The sequence below is a fragment of the Photinus pyralis genome, unplaced genomic scaffold (assembly GCF_008802855.1).
Source record: "Photinus pyralis isolate 1611_PpyrPB1 unplaced genomic scaffold, Ppyr1.3 Ppyr1.4_LG10, whole genome shotgun sequence".
Taxonomy (NCBI): Eukaryota; Metazoa; Arthropoda; class Insecta; order Coleoptera; family Lampyridae; genus Photinus; species Photinus pyralis.
Window position 1 is genome coordinate 7,297,756 of NW_022170250.1, and position 24,166 is coordinate 7,321,921.

The 24,166-nt window shown below is 36.6% G+C and overlaps 1 protein-coding gene across 1 annotated transcript; it reads right to left on the reverse strand.

The window, feature by feature from the left end:
- Positions 1-3,775: 3,775 nt before the first annotated feature.
- Positions 3,776-23,207, reverse strand: LOC116162475 (cyclin-L2). The gene is made up of 6 exons (XM_031476097.1): positions 22,893-23,207; positions 22,630-22,814; positions 8,720-8,840; positions 8,401-8,670; positions 7,961-8,352; positions 3,776-4,352 (listed from the first exon to the last, which is right to left on the reverse strand). Exons 1-6 carry the CDS (start codon positions 23,112-23,114, stop codon positions 3,983-3,985), a joined length of 1,560 nt encoding a protein of 519 aa, XP_031331957.1. The 5' UTR covers positions 23,115-23,207; the 3' UTR covers positions 3,776-3,982.
- Between the last annotated feature and the right edge of the window lie 959 nt (positions 23,208-24,166).

Below are 24,166 nucleotides of genomic sequence, written 5' to 3' on the forward strand. Positions count from 1 at the left end.
AGAGCCGAATCAAAAAATTTGTTTTGCGCATGTAAACTAATGCCGATTCAAAAGTTCGTTTTACAAGCCATGCTGATCTGTTGGGACAGAATCAACCCCTTAAGGCGTATTGTAAAAATGATGCATGTGTGAAGATCTCGAGGATCGTTCGGTATTGATGGTATCGGATATTTTCATAACAAAAAATGCACAAGGAAACACAAATTAAATTTACAGCGAGTACGATAACTCGATTAGGACTGTTTACGGGGGAGATTGATGCCGGATCTATAATATTTATATGGATGTGGTCGTGTGTCGAGCTTAATCAACTTCCACGCGGGAAGCTGGAACGGGCGACAGACGGCTTACTTTGATCGGTGACGGTGGTAAAAGGCTCAGCCACGCTGGAACGGGCGATCGTTTCAGTAAGTTCCAAAGGACGTTTCAGCGGCATTAATTACATATAATCTTTAGGTTAAAAAACGCTGAAAAACGATGCGTGTAGGCTTGAAAGCTCTACTAGGTCTTTTCAGACTGATCTCTAGATCTCTTCCACGAAATGCCTTTCCTTATATAACCATTGGAGGCGCGCAATTTCATTGGTTGCACGACGGCTGGCGATCGCACGCGATGTTTGGCGACGGCCTTTTGGCGAGGGGATGGGGAATCGTGATTTTATTTGGAGTACGACGGGTGGCGAGCGCTCGCCAAATTGCGCGATTGTTGAAATTTTAACCACAGATACTTCTAGTAAAGGGCAATATATCGCATACGGTAAAAATCAGACTACGCAATGCCAACTTTCTTATTTATAGAGATATTTCTTTGAAATTTTAACCATAGATGCCTTTAGTAAAAGCAAACGTATCGCATGTTGTGTAAATATAATATTAACTTGCGCATGCGCACGATGCGCAATATCAACTGTCTAATTTATCGAGATATCTTTTTGATGAAACTCTAATCATAGATGGTTTTGTTAAAGACAAACATATTGTAAACATTAGATGTGTGTATGCGCAGTGCCAACTTCAACATATAACATGTCGTAAAAATCGAATCAAAGGCAAACACATCGCACATAGTAAAAATCAAATGCGCGCATGCGCAGACTGCATAATGCTAACTTTTTTTACGTATGAACATCTCTTTAAAATTTTAACCATAGATGCTTGTAGTAAAAACCAACATATCGCATATAGTGATATAGCATATATAAAACATGCGCATGCGTGAACTGCGCAACCAGCGAATTTTTAACGAAGTTGGGTGCGCTACTGCAGTCACTTTCCCTGTCCACCCGTCTGCTTCATTTATCGCATATTGTAAAAATAAGCTGTGCGCATGCGCAGATTGCCCAATGCCAACTTTCTTATTTATCGATGCATTTTTTTGAAATTTTAACCGTAGATGCTTCTAGTGAGGAAAAACAGCGCACATCGCTGTGGCCTTTTGGGAAGTACCGATCAATACATGGGTGGCTGTACCTATGAACTCCTGGGTAAAATCCCATGACCTTTCAAGCTCAAGGGTATAAACCTCTGCATCATAGCATGTGCAAAAACTTTGATATGGCAAAAAAGGTGCAACAATTGATCTGGTGCCAAGCGTATTTGCTGTTTGCGGCATACAGAAAATCAGTGCTCAATCCATCTCTTATTTGGGATTAATTACGAGTACCGTCTCATAAATATTGCACAATTTTTTTAATCCGTGTAGAAGGCGGGAAAAGTCTGGGAGTCGCGGGGAATTTCTGTTTGGTTTAGTGGCCGCACTGTCAAATTCCTATGCGTGCATGCGTCGATCGAGCGAAGTTGTGGCAAGTTCTTGAGTATCTAGTGTGATGTCACGTGCGAGATAAAACCATAGAATATATAGAGTACTGTATATTCTGTGTCAAAATTAGGCTTCTTAAGCAACTTACAAATCGTCGCGTCGGATACTGAGATTTCGCGATCGTGCGAAATAAACCCTAACCAACAAATTTGTTGTGGCCAGCACAGATGCTACCCGCACACCAGCGCATGCGCGATTCTGCCCTTTGTTGTCTAAGAATTGTGTACCAAATTTGGTTCCAATCGGTTCAGTCATTTAGCCGGAAATGAGAGTACAGACAGACCGACTCCGGATTCCTGGTGCTTCAAAACGTGTATTTCCGTAAAAAAATGGGGGGGGGGAGCTCCCCTAACGCAATACTTCTCTTACTAACGGTGCGGGGTGGTAAAACAGTAAATAACGTTGAAGATTTTCATTGAATAGGGGTTTACAGTATAGTTGAATTCCGTAGTTCTAATTTAATAAGCGTATACCTGAAACCATGAAACAATTTTTTGGACAGTAAAAGTTTATTTAAAGATAGTGGCTGATTCGAAAAAAAAATGATGTGCGGTATTAGGGGTTTATTCAAAACGAGCTAATTGTGGCGGGCTCTGTGACGTAATAAGCCCGGCCAATGAGCTGCTAGAACCATTCACATGGCATACGACTTGGCAATATTGCAGGAGAATGTCATTTGTAACGTGCGTCACCTGTCACAGGTACTTGTCACTTGTCGTTCACTTTCACGTTAGATGCCTCTTAAAACGTCAAATCCGACAAACGTCAGACCCTCGCACAAGGTTGCCGGCTCACTTCTACGTGATTGGTTGTAGGTTTGTGACGTATTTAGACTGCAGCGTTTCAAATTCGGACTAAAAACACAGCTTTTCAATAATTTATTTTGGGTTTATTTTACTCGCAAATAAAAATTGAGGACACACGGGTGATTTTATTTTTATTGTACTTATTGTAGATCAGAAATAAAAAATGAAGACGGGATGCACCCAATGGGTCTATATTGTTTCAGTCTATTTGTTTTTGGCGTAATAGCTGTAGATGTTGCCGGTTTCTTGGAGTAAATTTGTTTCAGATTATCATTTTGCTATATGATGTTGTTGCAGTGCGTTTGTATTATGATCACAAAGAACAATCCATGCAATATCGTTAGGAAAATTAGATTTATAACACTGCGTGCGCGATAACAAATTAAACCAGTACGCTGTACGAGTTATGTCGTAATTGAACGCTACTTGTTTGGATGTGAAATATAATAAGATTAGTTTGCAAAATGCGCAGTGAAATGCCATGATTTTAGTCAGGAAATGCACTCAAAGGAGTTTACGGTGTTGCCTACAGATGGCAACACCTCTTATTATTCAATGAAATGTATTATGTTCTCCTTGTAGTTCCTTTACTAGTAAAAAGATTACCGTCCACCTCAACGTTATCAATTGATTTCTCTTATTATCTTTATTTTTCTGCAAAACTCCAATAAATATTTTCTTATTACGTATCCTGACGACAAGTGTCTAATTTTTGATTGATTGTTGAAATCGGCGGCCATGTTGCATCGTTCTGTTGTCCAGATTTCCAATCATGTATTGTAATGTACGTAACACATGTCATACGTGTATTGTGTGTTGCCTAAGTGCACTATAATGAATTTTCGATGCAACATGGCGGCTGTGCGAATGACTTATTAATCCATAAAAAGTAAATCATAAATCAGTGGGAATACAAGCAGTCGACCACTGGAACGTGCCAGCGATATAAGGCCTCGCTGCAAAAAGCTAAATCATAGCCTTCAGGCCCTTGTATTGGTTCTTTACAGGTCATCTGGTAAAATATCATTTACGCATGGATATAGCAAAGAATGACATACAGTACCATCAGAATTCGATGATTCCCTAACAAACTAACTAGGCCAATTACATTCTTTTATTGTTTTCAGTTGTTCATAATAAAAATAATAGATACTAAAATATATTGTTTATTTAAAATGAATTATTTATGTTATGCAAATATGTACACGTAAAAATGAACAAAATGGAAAAATACATTATCTTACAATTAAACCATCAACTCTCTCATTAAAATTGTACACCGAGATGATTATAATTGCGATTAAAAAAATTTCTCAGAACGAGATCTATAAAACGTCCTCCCTCCCGAATTATCTACATTATCTTCGCTTGTCCTTCGAACGATCCCTCTCTTTATCTTCCTCTCTGTGTTTCGTCTTCTTATACCTATCCTTTTCGTCGCGATTCGAATGCCTATCTTCCTTATACCTGTCCTCCCTGTACTCGCGTTCGTACTTCTTATCGTTCTTTTCGTGCCTATCTTTACGTTCGACCTTCTCGTCGTACCTATCCTTATCGATGTATCTATCTCTGTCGCGCTCCTCCTTGTTACCGCTGCTATACCTATCCTCTTTGCTATACTTGTCCTTCTCGTAACGATCGTTTTTTTCATGCTTATCATAACGATCTATGTACCTGTCGTTCTTTACCTCTTTGTCATTGCTTATGGATCTCGATCTTCGTTTATCCCTGCAAGACAAGACAATTTGTTATTAGAAGGGCGTAATTTTTAAGGTGTCAAAATGAAAAAAGAAATAGATTCCTGTTTGAAGGTTAAGTAAGTGTAAAAATTTAAACTTCAAACAAATTGACAGCTACCTTTGAAATGTTGCAATTTCAAATTTTGAAATTTCAGCAGAATTGTGCATTAAAAAAATCCCTAATTCGAAACTGGTTTTTTAAAATTTCACACAGAATTTAATATTCTTTTGACAACAAAGTCAAAAACCTTGGTAATTTTCAAAAATTAGCCATATTTGCCTTTAATATAAGAATCCATGGTTAAAATTTCCAAAAAAATCTATAACTGATAAATTTCACACTGCGCACGTCTGATTTTTACAGCATGCGATATGCTCGTCTTTAATAGACCCATCTGTGGTTAAGATTTCAGAGAAATATCTCCATAATAAGAAAGTTGACATTGCGGAGTTTGCGCATGCGCACATTTGACTTTTACAATATGCAATGTGCTTGTCTTTACTAGCAGAATGTCAAAGAAACATTTGCATAAATAAGAAAGTTTGCATTGTGCAGTTTGCGCATATGCACGTCTGATTTTTAGCGCATCTTTTTAAGAATTAAAAAAAATGTGCTATTGTTTGCGTTTTGTCCGTCCGTTCGGACCCACTTCTGCCGTTTTGAACTACTTCTAGCTAGGGGAATGGTCCTAGAGTCCTGGAATTTTGTGCAGTAGGTAGCCTATACCTTGAAGGTGTGCCAGACGGCCATCAAATTTCGCTGTCTAAAAGGCCCCCCCCCCCTCGAATTATTTCCTGAGATGCTGTTTTTGAAAGTAAAACGTGCATAACTTTTACATACGACAACTAATTGGTTTCAGATTTTGCACACGCATACCTTTAGTGGTGCCAAGTTAAACTTTAGAAAATGGGGGGGAAGGGGGGGGGAGTAAGCATATGTTCTACCCTTCACGGTATTCTAATGAAAGGTCTCATCGAATAAATTGCTTTGCACAAACTATAACTTTCCCGTGGGACTCTTTTTCGAGGTCAGTGAGCGATGGCGCCTGAGGGGGGGGGGGGAGGTTAAAAATTAATTTTATATCTCATTGTATTCTAATTAAAGGTCTCAACGAAAGGTACAGTTTTCTACAAACTACTGCCCAAAGTACGGGGTGGAAGGAGAAGGGGGGGAGTGCAACTAGTTTTATCCTTCATGGTACTCTAATGAAAGGTCTCAACGACAGAAATGTATACTAACCATAGTCTTCCTCCTCGATCCCTTATCGTGATCGGTTATAATTCCTTATATCTTAAGAGTGAATTGTCAAAGGAAAGTACGCGCCATTTTCCAAATTTGGTTTTGCGCATGCGCAGTGCCAACTTTCTTATTTATGGAGGCATTTAAATAAAATTTGATACATAGCCACTTGGAATAAAGGAAAATTTAACGCCAGTTTCAAAATTTCGTTTTGCGCATGCGCAGTGCCAACTTTCTTATTTATGGAGGGATTTTAATGAAATTTGATACATAGCCACTTGGAAGAAAAGCAAATGTAGCGCCATTTTCCAAATTTGGTTTTGTGTAGGATGTGCAGTGCCAACTTTCTTATTTATGGAAGAAATTTCGTAGGGGTGTTTAAAAAAAAATGCGCTTTACCTGTACAAGGGTTGTGCACAATTTGTACTTGTTACAATATGCTTGTCTTTACTAGAATTTAGAAACATCTGTGGCTAAAATTTAAAAAAAACATCTCTATAAATAAGAAGTTGACATTGCGCATGTGCACATTAATTGTCAATATTAAGATAGGTTTGCAAAAATTTCGTTACCGATCTACAGGGTGTTATAATTTCACAATTAATTTACAGACATAGCCAGAAGCAAGATTCAATTTCACATGTGAACTAAAATATGACGATTATTGAAAAGGCAATGGCGTGGCAACAGGTAAATAAAGAGGAAGAGAGGGATAATAGAAGTGGTAGAACAGAGAGTGTAAGAAGAGAAAATCAGATACAAAACAATGATGCGAGAAAGAACAGGTGGAGGGGGCAGGGGAGGGAAAAAATGAGATGGAGTTGAGAGAACAGAAAAAAAACAAAAGAAAAAGTATAAAAAAAAAGACGAAGAAAATCAAGAATATAAAAACACCACAATATTCAAAATTAAAAAAAATGTATAAAATTAAAAAAAATAATGATCTTAATTATATTGGAATTGATTATTTTTGAAATAAAACACATAAAATTCCGAACCGGATAGTTTAAATTTTTTGTTGTTACGATACAATTTCCGAATTTGAAAATTGGGAAAAAATGTTTTCCCTGTTCGTAATACTATAGTATCCACAATTTTTTAAAAATTTATAAAATTCCAACCAAAAAATTAATGCTCTTAATTATTGGAATTTATAATTATTTTTGGAATCAAACAAATTAAATATTCTGAATATTTTTTTAAATTTGTGATGTTACGTAATTTCAAAATTCCCAAATTGGAGAAAAGATTGTTTCAAAATTAAAAAAAAATATGTAAAATTCAAACGAATAAGATTTTTTGAATTCTCTGTTGGTACAGTACAGTTTTCGTGTAAAGTCAGAATACAAAACTGGGTTATTGTCTTAAAAGTATAGGTAAACAATTTGAAGCGACTGTCTTTTTGGGAATATTTGAATATTCTGGTAAAATTCTTGCGCGAATCGGATGTTAGCGTTTGTGTAATCAAAATTTAAAAAAGTCCAAAAAATTAATGATCTTGATTACAGAAATTGTAATTAATTTTGGAACAAAAAAACTAAACTTAATCAGATTTTTTGGATATTACGATACAATTTCAATGTAATTTTAGAATTCCAAAAATGCTGAAAAAATGTTTATGTTACACTTGCAAAAAAACCTGAGATCGATTTTTAGAAATATTTTGAACCTCTAGTAAAACTCTTGTGCGCATTATATGTACCTTTTTGTATTCGAAATGAAAAAAAAAAATGAAATTCCGAATGTTTTTGAAATTAAAAAAAATATTTATTTACACTGTTAGAAATTCTCCAGAATGTTAAAAACAAAAATTCCAAAAATCTTTAAACCTCAACATTTTGTCTTTTTGGATCAAAAAATGTAAATGTAGTTATTAATCTGGATCTTGAAATTGACCAGTCAAAATTAGAATTGGAAACTTAAATCCAAAAAGATTCAAAAATTTATTAAATTTCACATTTTCAAAATTTCGAAAATTTATTTTTTGTATTTTTGGGCCCAAAATTTTAATTCTTTGAAACTTGCATTTTTGTGAAAGCAATATTATAAGAAAACTATTCTCTGTTCGTCTGTCCTGACGATAATACAGTTTTCAAGATTCAAGAAATTGATTTTATCTAATATTTTCTTTCAATATTTTAAAACTCTAAGAATAAGGCAATTTTTAATTTTGAAAAAATGTAAGAATTGCTATTCTTTTTTGAATTTTTGGTACCTAACGAAAATATCCAAATTGTAAAAATCTTTAAAATCATGGAAATTCAAACGAATCAAAGTTTTTGAATATTTCAAAAAATTAGAAGAAACAAGACAGGTATATTTTATTAACAATGATGCCTTCAATTCCCCATACCTACCTAGTCTTCCTTGCAACTTTATTGTGTGGCGAGTTACTGCGCGACCTCGAATAGCTCGACCTTCGCTTGTGACCTTTCTTGTGATTTCTGCTCGGCGTCCGACTTCTCGATCGCGCGTGCTTCTTCGATCGTTTGTGGTGTTTACTGACGGGCGAGTGACTAGGCGACTTGGATCGCGAGCGCTTTTCGGCGGCCGGCACGATGTGACTGCCCGATCGGCTGATAAAACCGCCCCAGGCGTTGTGCGCCCCCGACGATTTTTGCGCGCTCGGACTAGACGGACTGTTATTATTTGGCGTGTTGTTACCCGAGTTCCCCCTCAACTTTATCTTGGCGTCCTGATACTTTTTACACAACTCCTCGATTTTCTTCTCCAATGTGTCGACGTTAATCTGAAACATTGCCTAGTGATGGAAAATTCTCGCATAATTGATGCTTACTTTTGATCTTGCGTATAGTCTCAAAATTCGCAGGCTGACATCTCGTATTTCTTGCTCGGTGACGCCAAACAGCGAAAACCAGGCGGGATTTTTGGGCAGAGGTAGCTTAAGTTTACGAGCGGTTAGGTAAATGCAGGCGCACGCGACCGTTTCCGGCTGGTAGCGAACGAAAACGTCCGTCCTAAGGGAGTCGTTCATGTAATTCCAGGAATATTGCATCAGCTGCTGATGCTTCTCGTAGCCCAACACCTGAAGGTACATCACAATGATCTGCAAGCAAATTCGATCAGCTCGCGAAATACTCGCGGGACCGCTGTACCTTATGCGGATGCTTGATGTGGACGCAAAACCCCAACTCCTTTAAAACTCTCCGTTCGGCTTTAATTACTTGATTTTTAAGTTGTATGTAATTGTTATCCAAAATAACTGGCGTAAGCGTCCTATACAAAAATAAAGATTATTGCAGACGGCAGATCGACCGACCCATCTCCGAGTAGTCTTGCTTACATCGCAAAAAAAAAACTTTAAAATTGCCATCGACTGCTTTAAGTTTAAAATGGTGGTCAAAGTTTAAGCGAAATTACAAAGTTAAAGTTTTTTTTTTCTTTAAGCATAACTTTAGCCTTTATTTTAACTTTAAACTGAAACCACCATTTTTTCGAAGGTTACCTGATCTCGTCCTATATATTTTTTTTATCACTCGATAACCTACAACACTTTTCTACAATTATTAATTAAGTATTTTCGAAGGATTTTTGGTTTCCTCCCGACGAGTCTTCGGGCCGTTAGCTCGCTCGAGTCGGTTTTTGGATTTAAGGGTAACGCAATGCATGGCGCGAAATTATACGTGATGACACGGCCATGTTTGTATTACAAGCGAATAAATACTCGTACGTTTATGCCGTATAGTTTTGAACGGAACACCCTTTAAGTTAAATGTTCAGCTGAAAATTTCACAAAAAACACTGGTATAAAGTACTACGCTCCATATAAACTTGACAGTTCTAATCCAAGATGGCGACTGTGCGCCATTTTTTTTTTTTTAAATAATTGTATGAATGGTTTTTAATCGCAGCTCACCTCCCCAGTTTCAAATGTCCACTGCAACCCCAATTTATCTATATAACTCTTAAAATTCTCGTAATTGGTTTTTCTTTACATTTTATTTCTGGCAGCTCTCAATACCAAAATTTGGTTTAAATATTTGTTGGAAAAACTCAAAAATTGACAGTTTGTGTCTTTGGTATCCTCCCATTCCAAAAGTAGAAATCTTAAAGTATTTGAAAAATTTATATACAGGGTATCGCAGATCGAGTGAGGTTGTATAGGCAGTACCCCTTGAAAAATGAACATTTCGATACAAAACAAGAATCTTAGCTAGGTAAGTGACGAATTTTTAGCCCACCTGAAACAGTCCGCACATACAGGGTGGCCAAATAAGAATGCGAGGTACTGTCTGGGAACCTGTCCATCATAGAGGCTTGCGGTAAAAAAGGTTATTACTAAAACGGACACGAGAAAAACCTGGAAAATATTTTTAAGTTTCTGAAATGGCCGCTATGGGGCGTAACTGCAATCTGGAATCTACAAAAGGTATGTTTCTGTGAATTCCGTTATATTAACCTAACAAAAAAATGTCCGGTCTTTGAAGTCGACGATAATCTGAACCTTTTTTTGTTTGACAATTTTTCCTGTATCTCTAAAAATGAAATGGTGGGAGGTATTCAAAGGTTTCCGTAAAGAACACCCTGTATCTTCGAAACGGCTGAGCCGATTTTAACAAACTTGGGTTAATTGAAAAGAGCTTCGGCTACAATTATTATATAATTTGAAGTTGTGTTAGTTTTACATATCGCCGCTTGAGGGCTTTTTTCGACGTTCCGACAGAAATGGTTAATTTTCTCAAAAAAATTAAATGCGTTGGTTTGATTTTTTTTCAATGAAAAAGTAGCTAAATGATGCCTAAACAAGCTCGCGAAAACCGCATCTCAATATCTTGATCCTAATTTAAAATTTAGGCCAAAGAAAATTTTATACCCTCAAAATTTTATTTTTTTAAGTTAATTTTTGCGGAATTATTTTTTTAATATAATTTGTGGCCCTAAGGTGGATCGATTTAAAAAAAGAAGTTTTTAATGCCGCCGTAAATGCTCGAAATGCTGACCATCACGATATTATATCTATCAATGTCAATATCTCAAGATGCTGTTTTCGCGAGCTTGTTTAGGCATCATTTAGCTACTTTTTCATGAAAAAAAAATCGAACCAATGCATTTAATTTTTTTGAGAAAATTAACGATTTCTGTCGGAATGTCGAAAAAAGCCCTCAAGCGGTAATATGTGAAACTAACAAAACTTCAAATAATAGAAATTCTCAATGCCTTTCATACAATTGGACGTTTTCTTGCTTGTGGAGCCTACTTCGCCTCCAAAATTCGGTGCTTGGAGTTCATCTTTGGGGTAATAATAGCTGGGTATGGAGCATAGTGCTAGTCACATATGTTGAAAAACTCGTAAAAATGGAACGAATCCCGTTTCTCAAATTTTTTTATTTACACTGAAGCGCCATCTAGGATCCGCCATGTGGCGTAGAAGAACCAATGTATGTTCTGGGCCAGGAAGTGACGGCACACTAATTAGAGACGAGCACACCTCCTCTCAGGTTCATGAAACGGTCTAACAGCATTTTCAACTGGTCCATGAAACGGTTCAACTTGTTTGGGAACCACTACCAGGCAGGCCAAATAGCTGTTGAACCATGGGGAAAAGCAGATGAGCCGATTGAAAAATCTGCTGGACTGCTTCACGAACCTGTTGAACCAGTCGAAAAAGTTGTTGGTCAGCTTTACGAACCCGAAAGGGAGGACCGAAGGATGCCGTGCTCGTCTCTGAAGTCCCGAGCTTGTCTTGATTGGTGTGACGTCACTTCCTGGCCCAGAACATACAGGGTGAGTCAACAATTGCGTGGAATAACTTGAAGTTAAGATTTTTCGGTGGAGTGCTTCTGTATTATGATATGGTTGAATATTCTCCACATTTTAAAAATATTTGGAATTATACAGGGCGAGCCCAAAAAGTAGGGCGCCAAAATGGTACATTTTTTTAAATAGAACCCCCTGTATTTGAATGCATTTTTGAATTCTACGTGTAATTGTACGTCTTTTTTTATTATATTAATATCCGAAAACTAGTTGTTTTAAAGATAATTTGATTTTTAAGAAAAATTGGGCATTTGCAAGCGCCAGTACGAGTATATTGTCAAAATTATTACTTAAATTTTGATTCCAGGTTTTATATATTTTATCCTGGGTTAAGTAAAAGTCAAATAAATACATCTAACATTAAAAAAATAGCTTACAGGGTGTTTTTTTGGTTGGTCCAAAGTTCAAAACTTCATATTAGAAAATCTGACTTTTTTTAAATGGAACATCCTGTATATTTTTCTGTCATCTTTTAGCTCTTCCAAAAATGCGAATGTCATATTAATCATAATAGCATGATAACGTCTCTAGGAGTACCTACCTTTATTTTAATTATCATTTTGTTTTGTTTTCTAACATAAATTGTTTTTTTTTCTTATATAATTTACCACACTGCACGATAGTTATTTTTGTGTCCTGTAATTGGATGTAAGTCTGTTGGACATTAAACTATTATTATTATTATCACAAATTTGATATAGGTACTCAAGTACGAGGTATGACGCTTAAATTAATTTGTTTAAATAGAACACCCTGTACATTGTAGTCATTTACAATTCATTCAGTAATTTTCTTAATAAGCACAAATAAGGGCAAACTTTGTAGAAAAAGTGTTCCGCCTACTTCAAGCCCTTTAGAGATATTCAATTATATTTATTAATTTGCTATGCCATATTTAACCACACTTTTAACTCCCCGAACACTTCCAGAAAATTGCAGACCTCCAAAGTTAAAAAGGCCCGACAAACTTCTATAAGATTCAGATCCCATGTACACGGATTTTTGTAGTTTTGGTGTTAAAACAGGTGGAGGGCAATGGGCACCTATTAAAAGTACGAGAGTGGGATGATCATTAGGTGGCCTTGACGCATGTGACGTTTAGGGGTCATTTTTTTGGTTGGTAGTATTGAAAATTTTATAGTGATCTGGCATCTGTTTTACGTTTCGTTAGAATTAAGGTACGTCACATATTGATTAATTTTGTTATTTGACTTTCCTGGTGTGCATTCAGTTTAAATGTCCGACGTCGGTTTTCTCTCTCTATCTTTATACCAAAGGCAAAGATGAAATTATTCCGACGTAAAATTGGGACCTGCAACATTGAAGTGTCAACCTTCATTGATTTTCAGGTTAGGTGTACGAGTGACATGTGACAAACATCAAGCGACTCGACATATCTTAATGACATCAATTTTCTGTCACTTCCAACTTGCGGGTATTAAAAAGCGATAACCTCGATCGAACGCAACCGCCAATTCTACAGTACTTGATTAACGTAGCAGATTCGTCTGCCATTTTGGAGCCCACTGACAGTCTGTTTCAGAGTGAAATACATTTTTTATCAATCTTAATTTGTAAACAAACACATTGCAAATGGGTTGTCCTCTTTCACACGGAACACTACAGTTGTCACCATCTTAACTGAAAAGAAGAGCATAGCTGCTTGTGGTGTACGTGTCGAATGTAAGAGCGTGCGCATCATCTCCATGTTATAAAAGCAGACAGAAATTTTAATTAAGGGTAGTCTCGACTTAATTTTTTTAGGCAACCCATTTGCAATGTGTGTGTTTACATATTAAAATTGCTGGAATAGTATATTACGTCATAAAGTTGTAATAGTGCGTGTTACAGGTGCCTATGCAGCATCGTGCGGTAATTCTACGAACTTGTAATACGCAAATTACAACTGAACCTTACGACCTCTGTGAATTTCGAAATGAAAATAAGGCAAAACACAAAATGACGTCTGTTGACAGTTTTGGCATTTGTAGATAATTATCACTTCCAAACGTACATAATTTATTCCAATTTTTTTTCCATTACGTACGGGTAATGGGTACCTCATTTACATTAGATTTAGGGCCAATTCTACAATGTAGGGATATACTGAGAATAAGCTATACCTCGAATAAACGTCGACGGTTGCGTTGGTTACCATTGCGTCAACCAATGGGATACTTGTTACTATGGCAAGTATTCCAAGAATATCTTATTCTGCGAATAGGTGTAATTGTAAAACCGGCCCTTAGACGTTTGTCATAGCGTGATACCAAACACCATCTTGATAGAAAGCAGCCGCCTGTGCTTTCGACCTAGGTCGAAACGCTGCACAGGGTGTCCCATTTTCGACACTTATATAGAATATCTCCAGAATTGTTAGTACTATGAAAAAGTAATGCAGGCGTCATGTGGTCTTTTTGGGTCAAACCTAAAATGGTAAAATAAAAGAATTTGAAATTGTTGAATAATATAGTATACAGGGTCAGGTAAAAAAAGTTACCGTACCTAACCTCATTTTCCTAAATTCTCTTTAAAAAAAATTCCAAAACAAGATTTAAAAAGGTAAAAAAATTCAAAATTTTTTTTGGATTTTTAAAATTGTTTTGTATCACTTGAATCTTTTTTGAGTATCATCCATGGCGTGTTGCCTACATTAAAAAAAGTATTTAATATGTTCTCTTTTTATAATCTACATTCCATATTCCATTTAAAACCTTGAGAATCAACAATTTTTCTGTTTCTCTTTTAACTAAGAAAATATAAGGTAATGAAATTAACAATTTTAATCCAAAAAGTAGCAGTAAAAAAATGGCCAGAGTTCTGCTCAAATACTTTGTACTAATATTGGCGTTATGGGCAGGGGCACCGTCTTGCTGGAAAAACACATTCTTTACCAAAATGTCATAATGTACTAACAATTTAGACTGATGTCTACATGTCTGGATCTAAAATTTGCTAGAATACGCAAAAAAAATGTACCAAGCACTTTTAAAAAAAAATGTGTCACTATACCATGTAAATAAAGGTGTTAGTAGCTGATAATGCCCTAATGCCTAACTCTACAACAAATTGGATAGTCAATTAAAACTAATGTCATTGCCTAAATTTAAAATTAATGTTAAAAAACTCTTGTTGCAAAATTGTTTTTACAGTATCGCAGAATATTTGAATACTCCTTAATGCACGCGAATCTAGTCTTGTAGTTCCTAACATACTGTGATATTTTTAATGTGTGAAATATTTATATATACCTATACTCGTTTATATCTCATATACCATTTTGACGTGACAAACAATGTAAATTGAATAGGTCCAATAAAAAAAATTATAAAAAAAAAAATTATTATTATTATTATTATTATTTAATAATATACATCCTGTCCAAGATAAGGATATCTATCATGGGAATTCCACAAAATGTTTGAACTTGGGTTCTACTTACCCTGTGCCGGGTCGCTGCTTTTTCCTGGGAGTGGGACTTCTTGAGGAAAGAAAAGTGCCTCCGGGAATTGAGTGATTGATTAATTCTGAAAGACAATACTGTTCTACCTATCCAAAGGTGAAAGTGGCAACTTTTCTGGGGATTTTTAATCGCATAATTTTAAGTTTTCATTGCAAAACTTCAAGATCATAAACGGGATACAATTTCTAGCTGGAAACTTTTTTAGATCTTTTATGAATGTCATCCCTGGTGTAATCTATTTTTGAAAAAGGAATATAATATGCTGTCTTTTTAGATACAGTGTGTTCCATTTAAAACAATTTTCTTATCCCCCCCCCCCCAAATGTTGATTTTTCCCTTTTAAGTGTGACTCAAACAGAGCGCATGACGCTTAACTTCTTTGATAGCACACGGAGATACTCTATAAAAGTGTGGAAAATGTACACAAAAACATCTTGATGGGAACGATTACAAACGGCGAATTAATTGCAACTCTACAAATTAAACCAATTACCTTTACCTTCTATATTCAATTCCTAGAACCAACACAAATACTTTCGGTACGATACTTTTCGTAACAAAGCGACTCTACATACCTAATGTTCACGTACTGGGTGGTCATGAAAGTAGGTAAACTTCAAGGCGGAAAGTAAGTGCTTCGTCAATATATTATTTATTTTTGAAATCCGAAAGAAAAGATCTATTCCATTTTTGAAAAATACACAGTGCATTCATTAACAATTTTTACTAATTTTGCGATATTCATTTGTTTTTTACTTTACATGATCTGGCGATTTATGATAAACTCCCAAACTCTTGTATTTAAAGGTTTTTTCTACCTCTTCCCATAAATGCGGTGTCTAAATATACGGAATAATCCTGTACTTCGTATTTTTGGTAAAATTTGAAAGCTCTGTACAGTGTCGTATAGCCCTTCAAAAAAGGTTTTACAATGAAGTTTCGCATTTAACGCTAAAAGACACACTTTGTATATTATATTCAATTATTTCACACGAATATCTCTATAAGAAATATAGTTTAGAATACTTTGTGGTGTAATTTTGCAGTTCTGGCCAGTTTTTGTATTACACTACACAAGTTATACAACTCTTTCAAGGGTTTTCTGTAAACTTCAATATTCGATGTTTTGTTTCAGAACATTCGACAAGGTCTTTTACAACGATTTTTCGTTTTTGATGCAATGGGGTTCACCCCACATTTCAAAAATTGATTTTTTATGACTTAATTCTCAGAACTTTTGAAGATTTATCAAGAACCACCATTGGGATCTCCGCAACGGCGGCAGTGAAAAAAAAACGCTTTTGAAAATATCCGACATATCAGATTATAATAAGGATCTGGAAGGAGCTCCGACCCATACAGTAGAACATAAAGCAACTGAGCATTTACGTGAATCAGAAGGGCAAAAAGAGACCTTAGCGGGAGAAGAGGAAATAACAGTTCATAGCACACGCCAAAAACCATAGATGCTCATATGCGCCGTGTAAGTAGCGGGATAGATGATTCAGCCATTAACAAGTTCTGGAAGGACTTGAAAAGCCTATTTCACAAGGTGTCTCTTAGTTCGTGTTTTGACCTTAATTTCCCCTTTCTTAACTGAATGCTGACGTGATATTCACGCAAAATTATTGTTAAAACCAACTCCAATTCATTACAATTTTTTTCCTTTAAGAACTCAATGAACTCTCCAACTCTTTTTTCCAAATTTTTTTGACACCACATTAAACTATCTGGTCACCCCAACGATTAATACGCTACTCTTAGACGACCCACAGTGGGGTATTTGAATTAATTAGCTGGCCAAAATGTCAATTTGCCAAAGTTAAAAAATTCACGCAAAATTAGTTCCGATGCAAAGCCAAGGTGTCCACGAACTATATATAGTTTTGTCGCTAAGGGTGCGACCGGTTTTTTGCCAGTGCCATTCCAAAGTTGGCCTTTGAATGAACATTTTTTCAAAATTCCAAGAGCACGCGTCAAGAGAATTTCAATTTTTTATTACTAATTTTATTACAAGTTTTCTGATGTTGTGTGCTATGGGCAATAATGTGCCAGGTAAGTCGTCATTATTTCTGAAGTTACATCGATCAAAATTCCGATATTTTTTTCTTATGTCATCAATCAAAGTTGCCTATTGTTTCTTAAAAAAGGGAATTGTTGGCACTAAAGTGGAGACATTAAGTATATGTTCCGATCTCGATCCGGTTGATTGAAATATGTTTTAAGCAAGCTAACACTATGCTCTTTTAGTATTTAAAAAAAAACTTTGCGCGTTTTTGAGAAATCGGCACCCAAACTTTCATGTGATAATGGTGTGGATTATTCACATTGTCATACTTTTAAATGCATGTGGTATACTTCAGCCCTGGTTTGCACATCAGAATGAACATTTTACTCGGTAAAAATGTTATATTTTCGCATAACAATATCTAAAGGTGAAAATAGTTTCTAACTTTAGGACCTTCTATCAACAAAAAAGCAACAAAAGCCTTAACATGTGTATTTTTGATCTTAAAGTAGAGGAACACAGTAGCAGCTGCAGCAGTTCCTCATATGAATCACAATATTCATCTGAATAATATTATTATCATGGTAGTCTAAGACAGTGCATGTATTTTAGCAAAGTAGTGCAGTGGTTCCTAACCTTTTAGACACCACGACTTTTTAGGTTGAGTATTTTGCCGATTTGTAATTTTTTAAATCGTAAAGTTTAACTTATTAATAAACTTTATTACAGACCACAATAGATAAGACAAGTAATAAATTCAGTGAATTTTACAGTCAATTGTTTTATAAAAAGAATAATTGTTTTTAATTTTTCCCCTCGGACACATTCTGCGATCCCGTTGCGACCCACTGGTTGAGAACCACTGATCGTAACCTACAACATTTTCCCCATGAATTTCCTATTATCCCATATCTTATTTTTTTTTGTCGATACTTCTCATTCATACCTTAGCACGGGCTGAATTCGGTACATACAGGGTGATTCCTATAGTACCTGCCACCGTTTGGGAGCGTGTAGGTGGTGCGTAGGGGAGTATTTTGATATAGGACCTCGTATAGGACACTTGGGGTCGGAAATCTAAAATAAGGGTGCCAGAGCCAAATTTACCTTCTGGAATTTCGCGCCTGTAGGTAGGCAACCCAACCGGCCGGCGGTGTTTTTTTCTTTAAACGTTTGGGCTGGCATCCTGGGGGACAACCTACTGGGGCCTTACATCCTCCCTCCGCGTCTAAATGCCCATAATTACCTGATTTTCCTGCGCGAGGTGCTACTAGAACTTTTAATGGATGTTCCAGTGAACTTGTACTGGGACCACTGGTTCCAGCACGATGGGTGCCCTGCTCACTACGGGCGGCAGGTGAGGGAACACTTGGACCAAACCTATCCGGACAGATGGATCGGCCGTGGATGTGCGGTGGAGTGGCCTGCCCGCTCGCCCGACATCACCCCATTAGATTTTTACTTGTGGGGTGTGATGGAAGCGCACGTCTACGAGACTCCCGTCGAATCCGAAGAGGACTTAATTGCGCGCGTCGTCATGGCCGGAGGGGCTGTTCGCCAGGACATAGGAGTCTTCACGCGAGTTCGAGGGGAGTGGTTGGCTAGATGTAGGAAGTGCATTGAGAACAACGGTGGCCACGTTGAACACTTGTAAACGTTATTGCTTTTGACTGTCGTTTTCCCTCCTTCCCTCCCATGTCGCTTCCTCACGCTAACTCGCTCTGCATCGCTCCGCGCGAAACGTCGGTCGGTTGGGTTGCCTACATACAGGCGTGAAATTCCAGAAGGTAAATTTGGCTCTGGCACCCTTATTTTAGATTTCCGACCCCAAGTGTCCTATATCAAAATACTCTCCTACGCACCACCTACACGCTCCCAAACGGTGGCAGGTACTATAGGAATCACCCTGTATACAAGCAAGATATACAATTTTGCCATTTCCGGCCACCATCTTGGAGTTAAAATTTTTTTTTGTTATTTTCATTGTAAGAAAAAGATATTCTGCGACTTTTATTGAAATCAGTCAATATTTTGAATTTTGGCCAGCTAATTAATTCAAATACCCCACTGTGCGACCGTACTGATCACCTTTAATTTTAAAAAAACCGAACCCTCCCAAACCAATCCCACTCTTAATTACTGAGTAAATTTTTAAACGCCCAGAAGGAGGTTTGTTCCTAAAAATGGCGGCGTCTAAATTTTCTATTGAATCTCTACCAACCCCGAACGGATGTTAATAAATTCCATCTCTTTTCAGAACCTGCACACTGACTTTGGTGCAGGAATTACGAAATGTAACTTAAAACGCCCGTTATCTAGACGCCAAAACCAATTAAAGAACATAAAGCTCATTGCGCAAAAATGACACATATTTCGCCGACTCCAATCATCCAGATAAATTCTTTATATCATCTTTATACCATCTTTTATGGCCACTTTTTTCGAAGAATCTGATAGTGTTTTCGATTGACAAAACTCGTGCTGCACGAGTGCAATTTTTACGTTCTATTGGTAATTTTAGGGCAATTTTCTGTGTTCCATTGGCAAATGTGATGCAACAATTACGCACTCAGTGCAAATTTCGACGCACGAGGCCCGAGAGCTCGTGGAGCTGCTAGTTAACAAATTTTCAAAACAAACGTGCGACAATTTGAATTTGTTTCTTGCGTTGGGAGAGTTTTTTGTCGTCATTTAGCGATAGCGAAGATCGATGAATTAGCCATAACTTCTATTTTACAAAAAGTTGCACTTACTCATTAAACTGAACGCCAAAAATTGGTCCTTTACAGGAATTTCAAATTTATATTCCTCATCGTTTATCATAAATAATACTGAAATCGTTTGTAATTTTTTAGAATAGAGATTTGTCGATTACCTAAATCTAAAATGAGGTTATGGACAAATGACAACAAATATTTATGTTCCATTGAGAACAATTTTAACATGGATTTCTTCAGTTTCTCGTGCAACACTCTTGCAGTACGAGTTTTGCCAATCGAAAACGCTATGAATCTGTTATCAGAATTTCCATAGCATGCTAGATGTAGAAGCTATAGGTTAGTACTTTCTTAGTTCTTATGGGCGCCACATTGGATTTTTATGGAATGAGATAGAGGACAAAAAAAGAAAAAGAATGCGTGTCACACTCTCAAAATCAAATGTTTTATATTCTGTTCTGTTGGGCAATAAATCTCTATTATTATTATTATTATTTCCCAACAAAACATCCATGCGTAACTAGATCATGCTAAATCAACATGGCGATGTATTCAAAATGAATTTCTTTTTTCTCCAACCACCTGAATAAGACGCTATTTTGTGACGGTGTTCGGTACGTAAAATTGACGTTTTGCGGATTAATCGCTTTCACCATGGCAACTGTACAAAAAGTGGATACTTTTGGTCCTAGTACCAAAAAGAAATTGACCTTGAAAGTTGACCAATTAAAAAATTACAATCACGGAGATATGTCACATTGACATCGGTTTACATTGCAGGTTGTAAGATATTTCTATACATACAAATCAAATATTTTTGCATATTCAATGCAAATAATGCTGTTACCTATACGTATGTACATGTATTGAAAATGATTTACGCTCGCTATTTTTATTTAAACCATGTGTAACGTAATTTACATATTCGGTGAACGTAATTTTAATACGTATACAACCCGCCGTCGCGCGTAACGCCATCTACTTAAGACACATTGCACTATTATCTGTCATTTTGAATTCAAAATTTGAAAAAGTTAATTGCAATTAATTTTAATTAAAAAACTGTATGGTAAGTTTTTTATTTCAATACAAAATATAACAATATTAATTGTGTATGCATTAGAAATGACTGAAACTGATAGCGACATGGATTGCACTCCGCCAGAGATTATAGAAACGGCAGAACATGCTACCTCAAGATTTGCTCCCTACAAAGTCACGAGAGGTGAGAAGTAAGAACGAATAGGTTATAAGTTAACCTAAAAACTAGAGTGGCATGACACGTGAGAACAAGAAAGCAGATGTTCTTATACTAGTAGTGAAACTGTGACTGAATCTAAATTCGAATATAATTTGAAGTAAAGGGGGTTGGAGAAAAAATTTTATGTTTTATTCGTACAAAAAATGCGTTTTCGGGACTCGGAAGGTTGCTGGACTCCGCTGACGCGTCGTCCAGCAACTATCTTCCTCGTCCCGAAAACTGACATTTTTTGTACTAATGAAACAAATAACTATTTTTGTCATATCATATCATTTTTATTTGTAAATAACAATCCTCTATCTCATTCATTAAAAATGCAATGTGGCGGCCATAGGAACTAAGAAAGCCTGTAGCTTCTACATTTAGCGTGCTGTGGAAATTCTGGTAACAGATTCTCAGAAAAAAAGTGAAGGTGCTAATGGGAACCGTCCACTTCCGATCATTCAAGTTAGGGAAAATGAAAACGAAATCTGACATTTTGGGTGATATTTTAGTTATTTTCAAAAATTGCAAAGGCGTTTTTTTAGTGAGAAAAGGAGGAAACTCTGCCCCCATTTAACTTACACTGTAGCTCTCACTGTTACAAGAATTCCAATAGTGAACCCCTTGTACCTATACCTAAATAACAAAAATACATGTTGGAGTATGCCGGAAGCTTAAGCAACCGTGGCATACAACTACAAAATGTACAGTTCCAGCGATAGAACTTTTGAAACCAACAAAAGCAATGTTGGTTTACTGTTTACTTTAGGACCTTTACAAACAATTTTTAAGTTACATAACACCGGCTTCAGAACCACCGCCAATACAAAAACTACCTAAATGACTACACAAAATCACAATATGCACATCTCTAAAAACTGTGAATGAGATTTAAGAGGAATATCCCTCTTACCAACCCTGTACGGATTTTTCATCCAATCACGCTGTAACTTTTTTTAATTATTTGTCAAAGTTCGGCCGCCATCTTGGACTGTGTTTTGCAGGGCCTACTTTACATTGTGCAACACTGCAAGGAAAATTTTTTTCCCCGGACACAAGCCATTACGCAGTTTTACTCAAAATGAGAGTTGGAATTAGTGAAATTATCCCGTTGTGCGGAAAATCAGTTTATTCAGCTTTTCAAAATTTGAGGGTGGACTCACGGAGGGGTTTTTTTTTTGTTCACTACCCACAAAGCAAAAATCAACAGTACCAGACTGCGTGAATTTTTCCTCTGTGCGTCCGAAACACTACCCTACTATTAATACCTGAGGTGCTCCAATACAAAACTATATTCGGCTTCGATTAGCAGCGACGTACCATCGCCGTACCTACAACGAGGCGATAAAAATATACTACAAACCTTCAACGTATCGGTTCCATAAAATCTCGCCGCCATGTATTACGGTTACCTTTAACCGGCAGCTAAAGTCTATAGAATGTATAGACTCAGCTCAGTATCAGGGCATCCACCATAAGTATCTCCATTTTAAGTAAGTGGGACAGAGGCCCTGTGTTGCCCATGGAGCCTCTGTAAATTAACAACAACATTTGAGTTCACTCTTACACATAAGAAACGAAACCTATTTGCACTTTCTTACAACAAATTTGAATCTGCACTCGACTGAGCAAAGAACGAGATTTATTCCTCGACGTGAATAGATCTCGTTCGCGAGTTAGTTACCTAGTGAACAACAGTATAAACCCTGCGGACCTGTCTATAAGAGTATGCGTGAATTGATAAAATAAATGCTAAAAGTTATGCTCGCAATGTGAACGAAACTAGAGTAACGTTAAAAAATAAATTTGATACTCACTTGTTCGATGTGACTTGACGGATGTGAGTAAAGACGTTGATAACGTCTCGAACGCGTCGTGGCGCCTCTTCGATTTTAGACGCTAGACAAATACAGGCCATCGCTGTTTGTTCAACAGGATGACGCACTAGACTTTTTGAATAATAGAAACGTTGCAGTAAAACCTGCCCAGTAGCCATTGCTACCTGCAAATATTGGCCACACCAATTAGTAAGTTAATAATCGTGAAATTCATTGGGTCAAAATTATAAGGTTATATTTACCTGAGGTAATTTAAGTAGAATTCCGGCGGTCTGTATGAGCTCGCATCCGTAAATTCGCAAATCGGTTTCGATATCATTCTCTAAGCCGTCGGTCTGTGATGGCGTGGTTTCTAGCTTATCGTCGGGTAGTAGTTGGTTTTTAAGGGATAGCACTATTTTTCCGTATGGTTTTGTATTGTTTTTCACTATTACTGCCACTGTATCACTTTTATTTGAACCCATGTTACTTATTTCAAAACGTTTTATGTACGTTTCCCTTTGTTGTAATGAGCAATGATTACGAAACGCATGTACAAAATGTCTGACTCGCTTTCTGTTTGTCAATAACTGGACTTTAATTGGTTTGCAACTTGGATGAGTTGGCAGCGTTCAACGTGATGTGAAACTCGTTTATTTCTGTAATACAGGGTCATCATAAATAATTCATCGGGTTTCAAAATGTTATACAGAGTGAAACTCGTTTATTTCTGTAATACAGGGTCATCATAAATAATTCATCGGGTTTCAAAATGTTTATACATATTTCCTGAACTATTATACTTAGAGCCATCATTGATATACAGTGATATTCATGTAGAAGTAGACATAAGGATTTCCTATAAGAATTTTCTAAGTCTACTTTTACATGTTAAAGTCTCCCGAAAGACGCCTAATTTTATGCAACCAAAATAACGTCTTGAAACAAATAAAGATCTGGCCATTGATTTATTATTCAATGATCTGGCTGTCATATTAATTATTAATTTGAATATTGTTGTTTTAGCTTCACAGAAAATAAATCTCCTAAGCTCCTTTAACTGTTATCGGCATTATACCAATTGGAAATATCAACTTTTTGTTTACAGTACCACCATGCTCAGAAAAGCCCCGGAAAATATGCGAACTAATTTTGAAATAATTCAGGCTGGCCAATAGAAAGTCTGCAAAACGACGCGATACATTCCGTGCCATAATTATTAATTATTCCATTTTGACAGTTGACGCTTCACAGAAACTGGGTGCATTTAGTCAGATCCCAAGCTACGATCGGCGGTTCATCCATGGCGCTGTCACTTCTGGGAGCGCTTCTTGAAAATTATGTTGATGTAGTAGACAAATTTAGTGAAATAAGGGCACGTTGCAATGTGTACAGAGTGTTCCAAACTGCTGGTTTTCAATCTTTCTAGGTACTAAAAAATATAGCGTGATGCGGTTTGCACTTCTCGTAGTTACTTTTCAAAACTATGTGGTGTACTTAACCCCCAGGTCAGAGATGGGCACTACTAGCGAGCGTT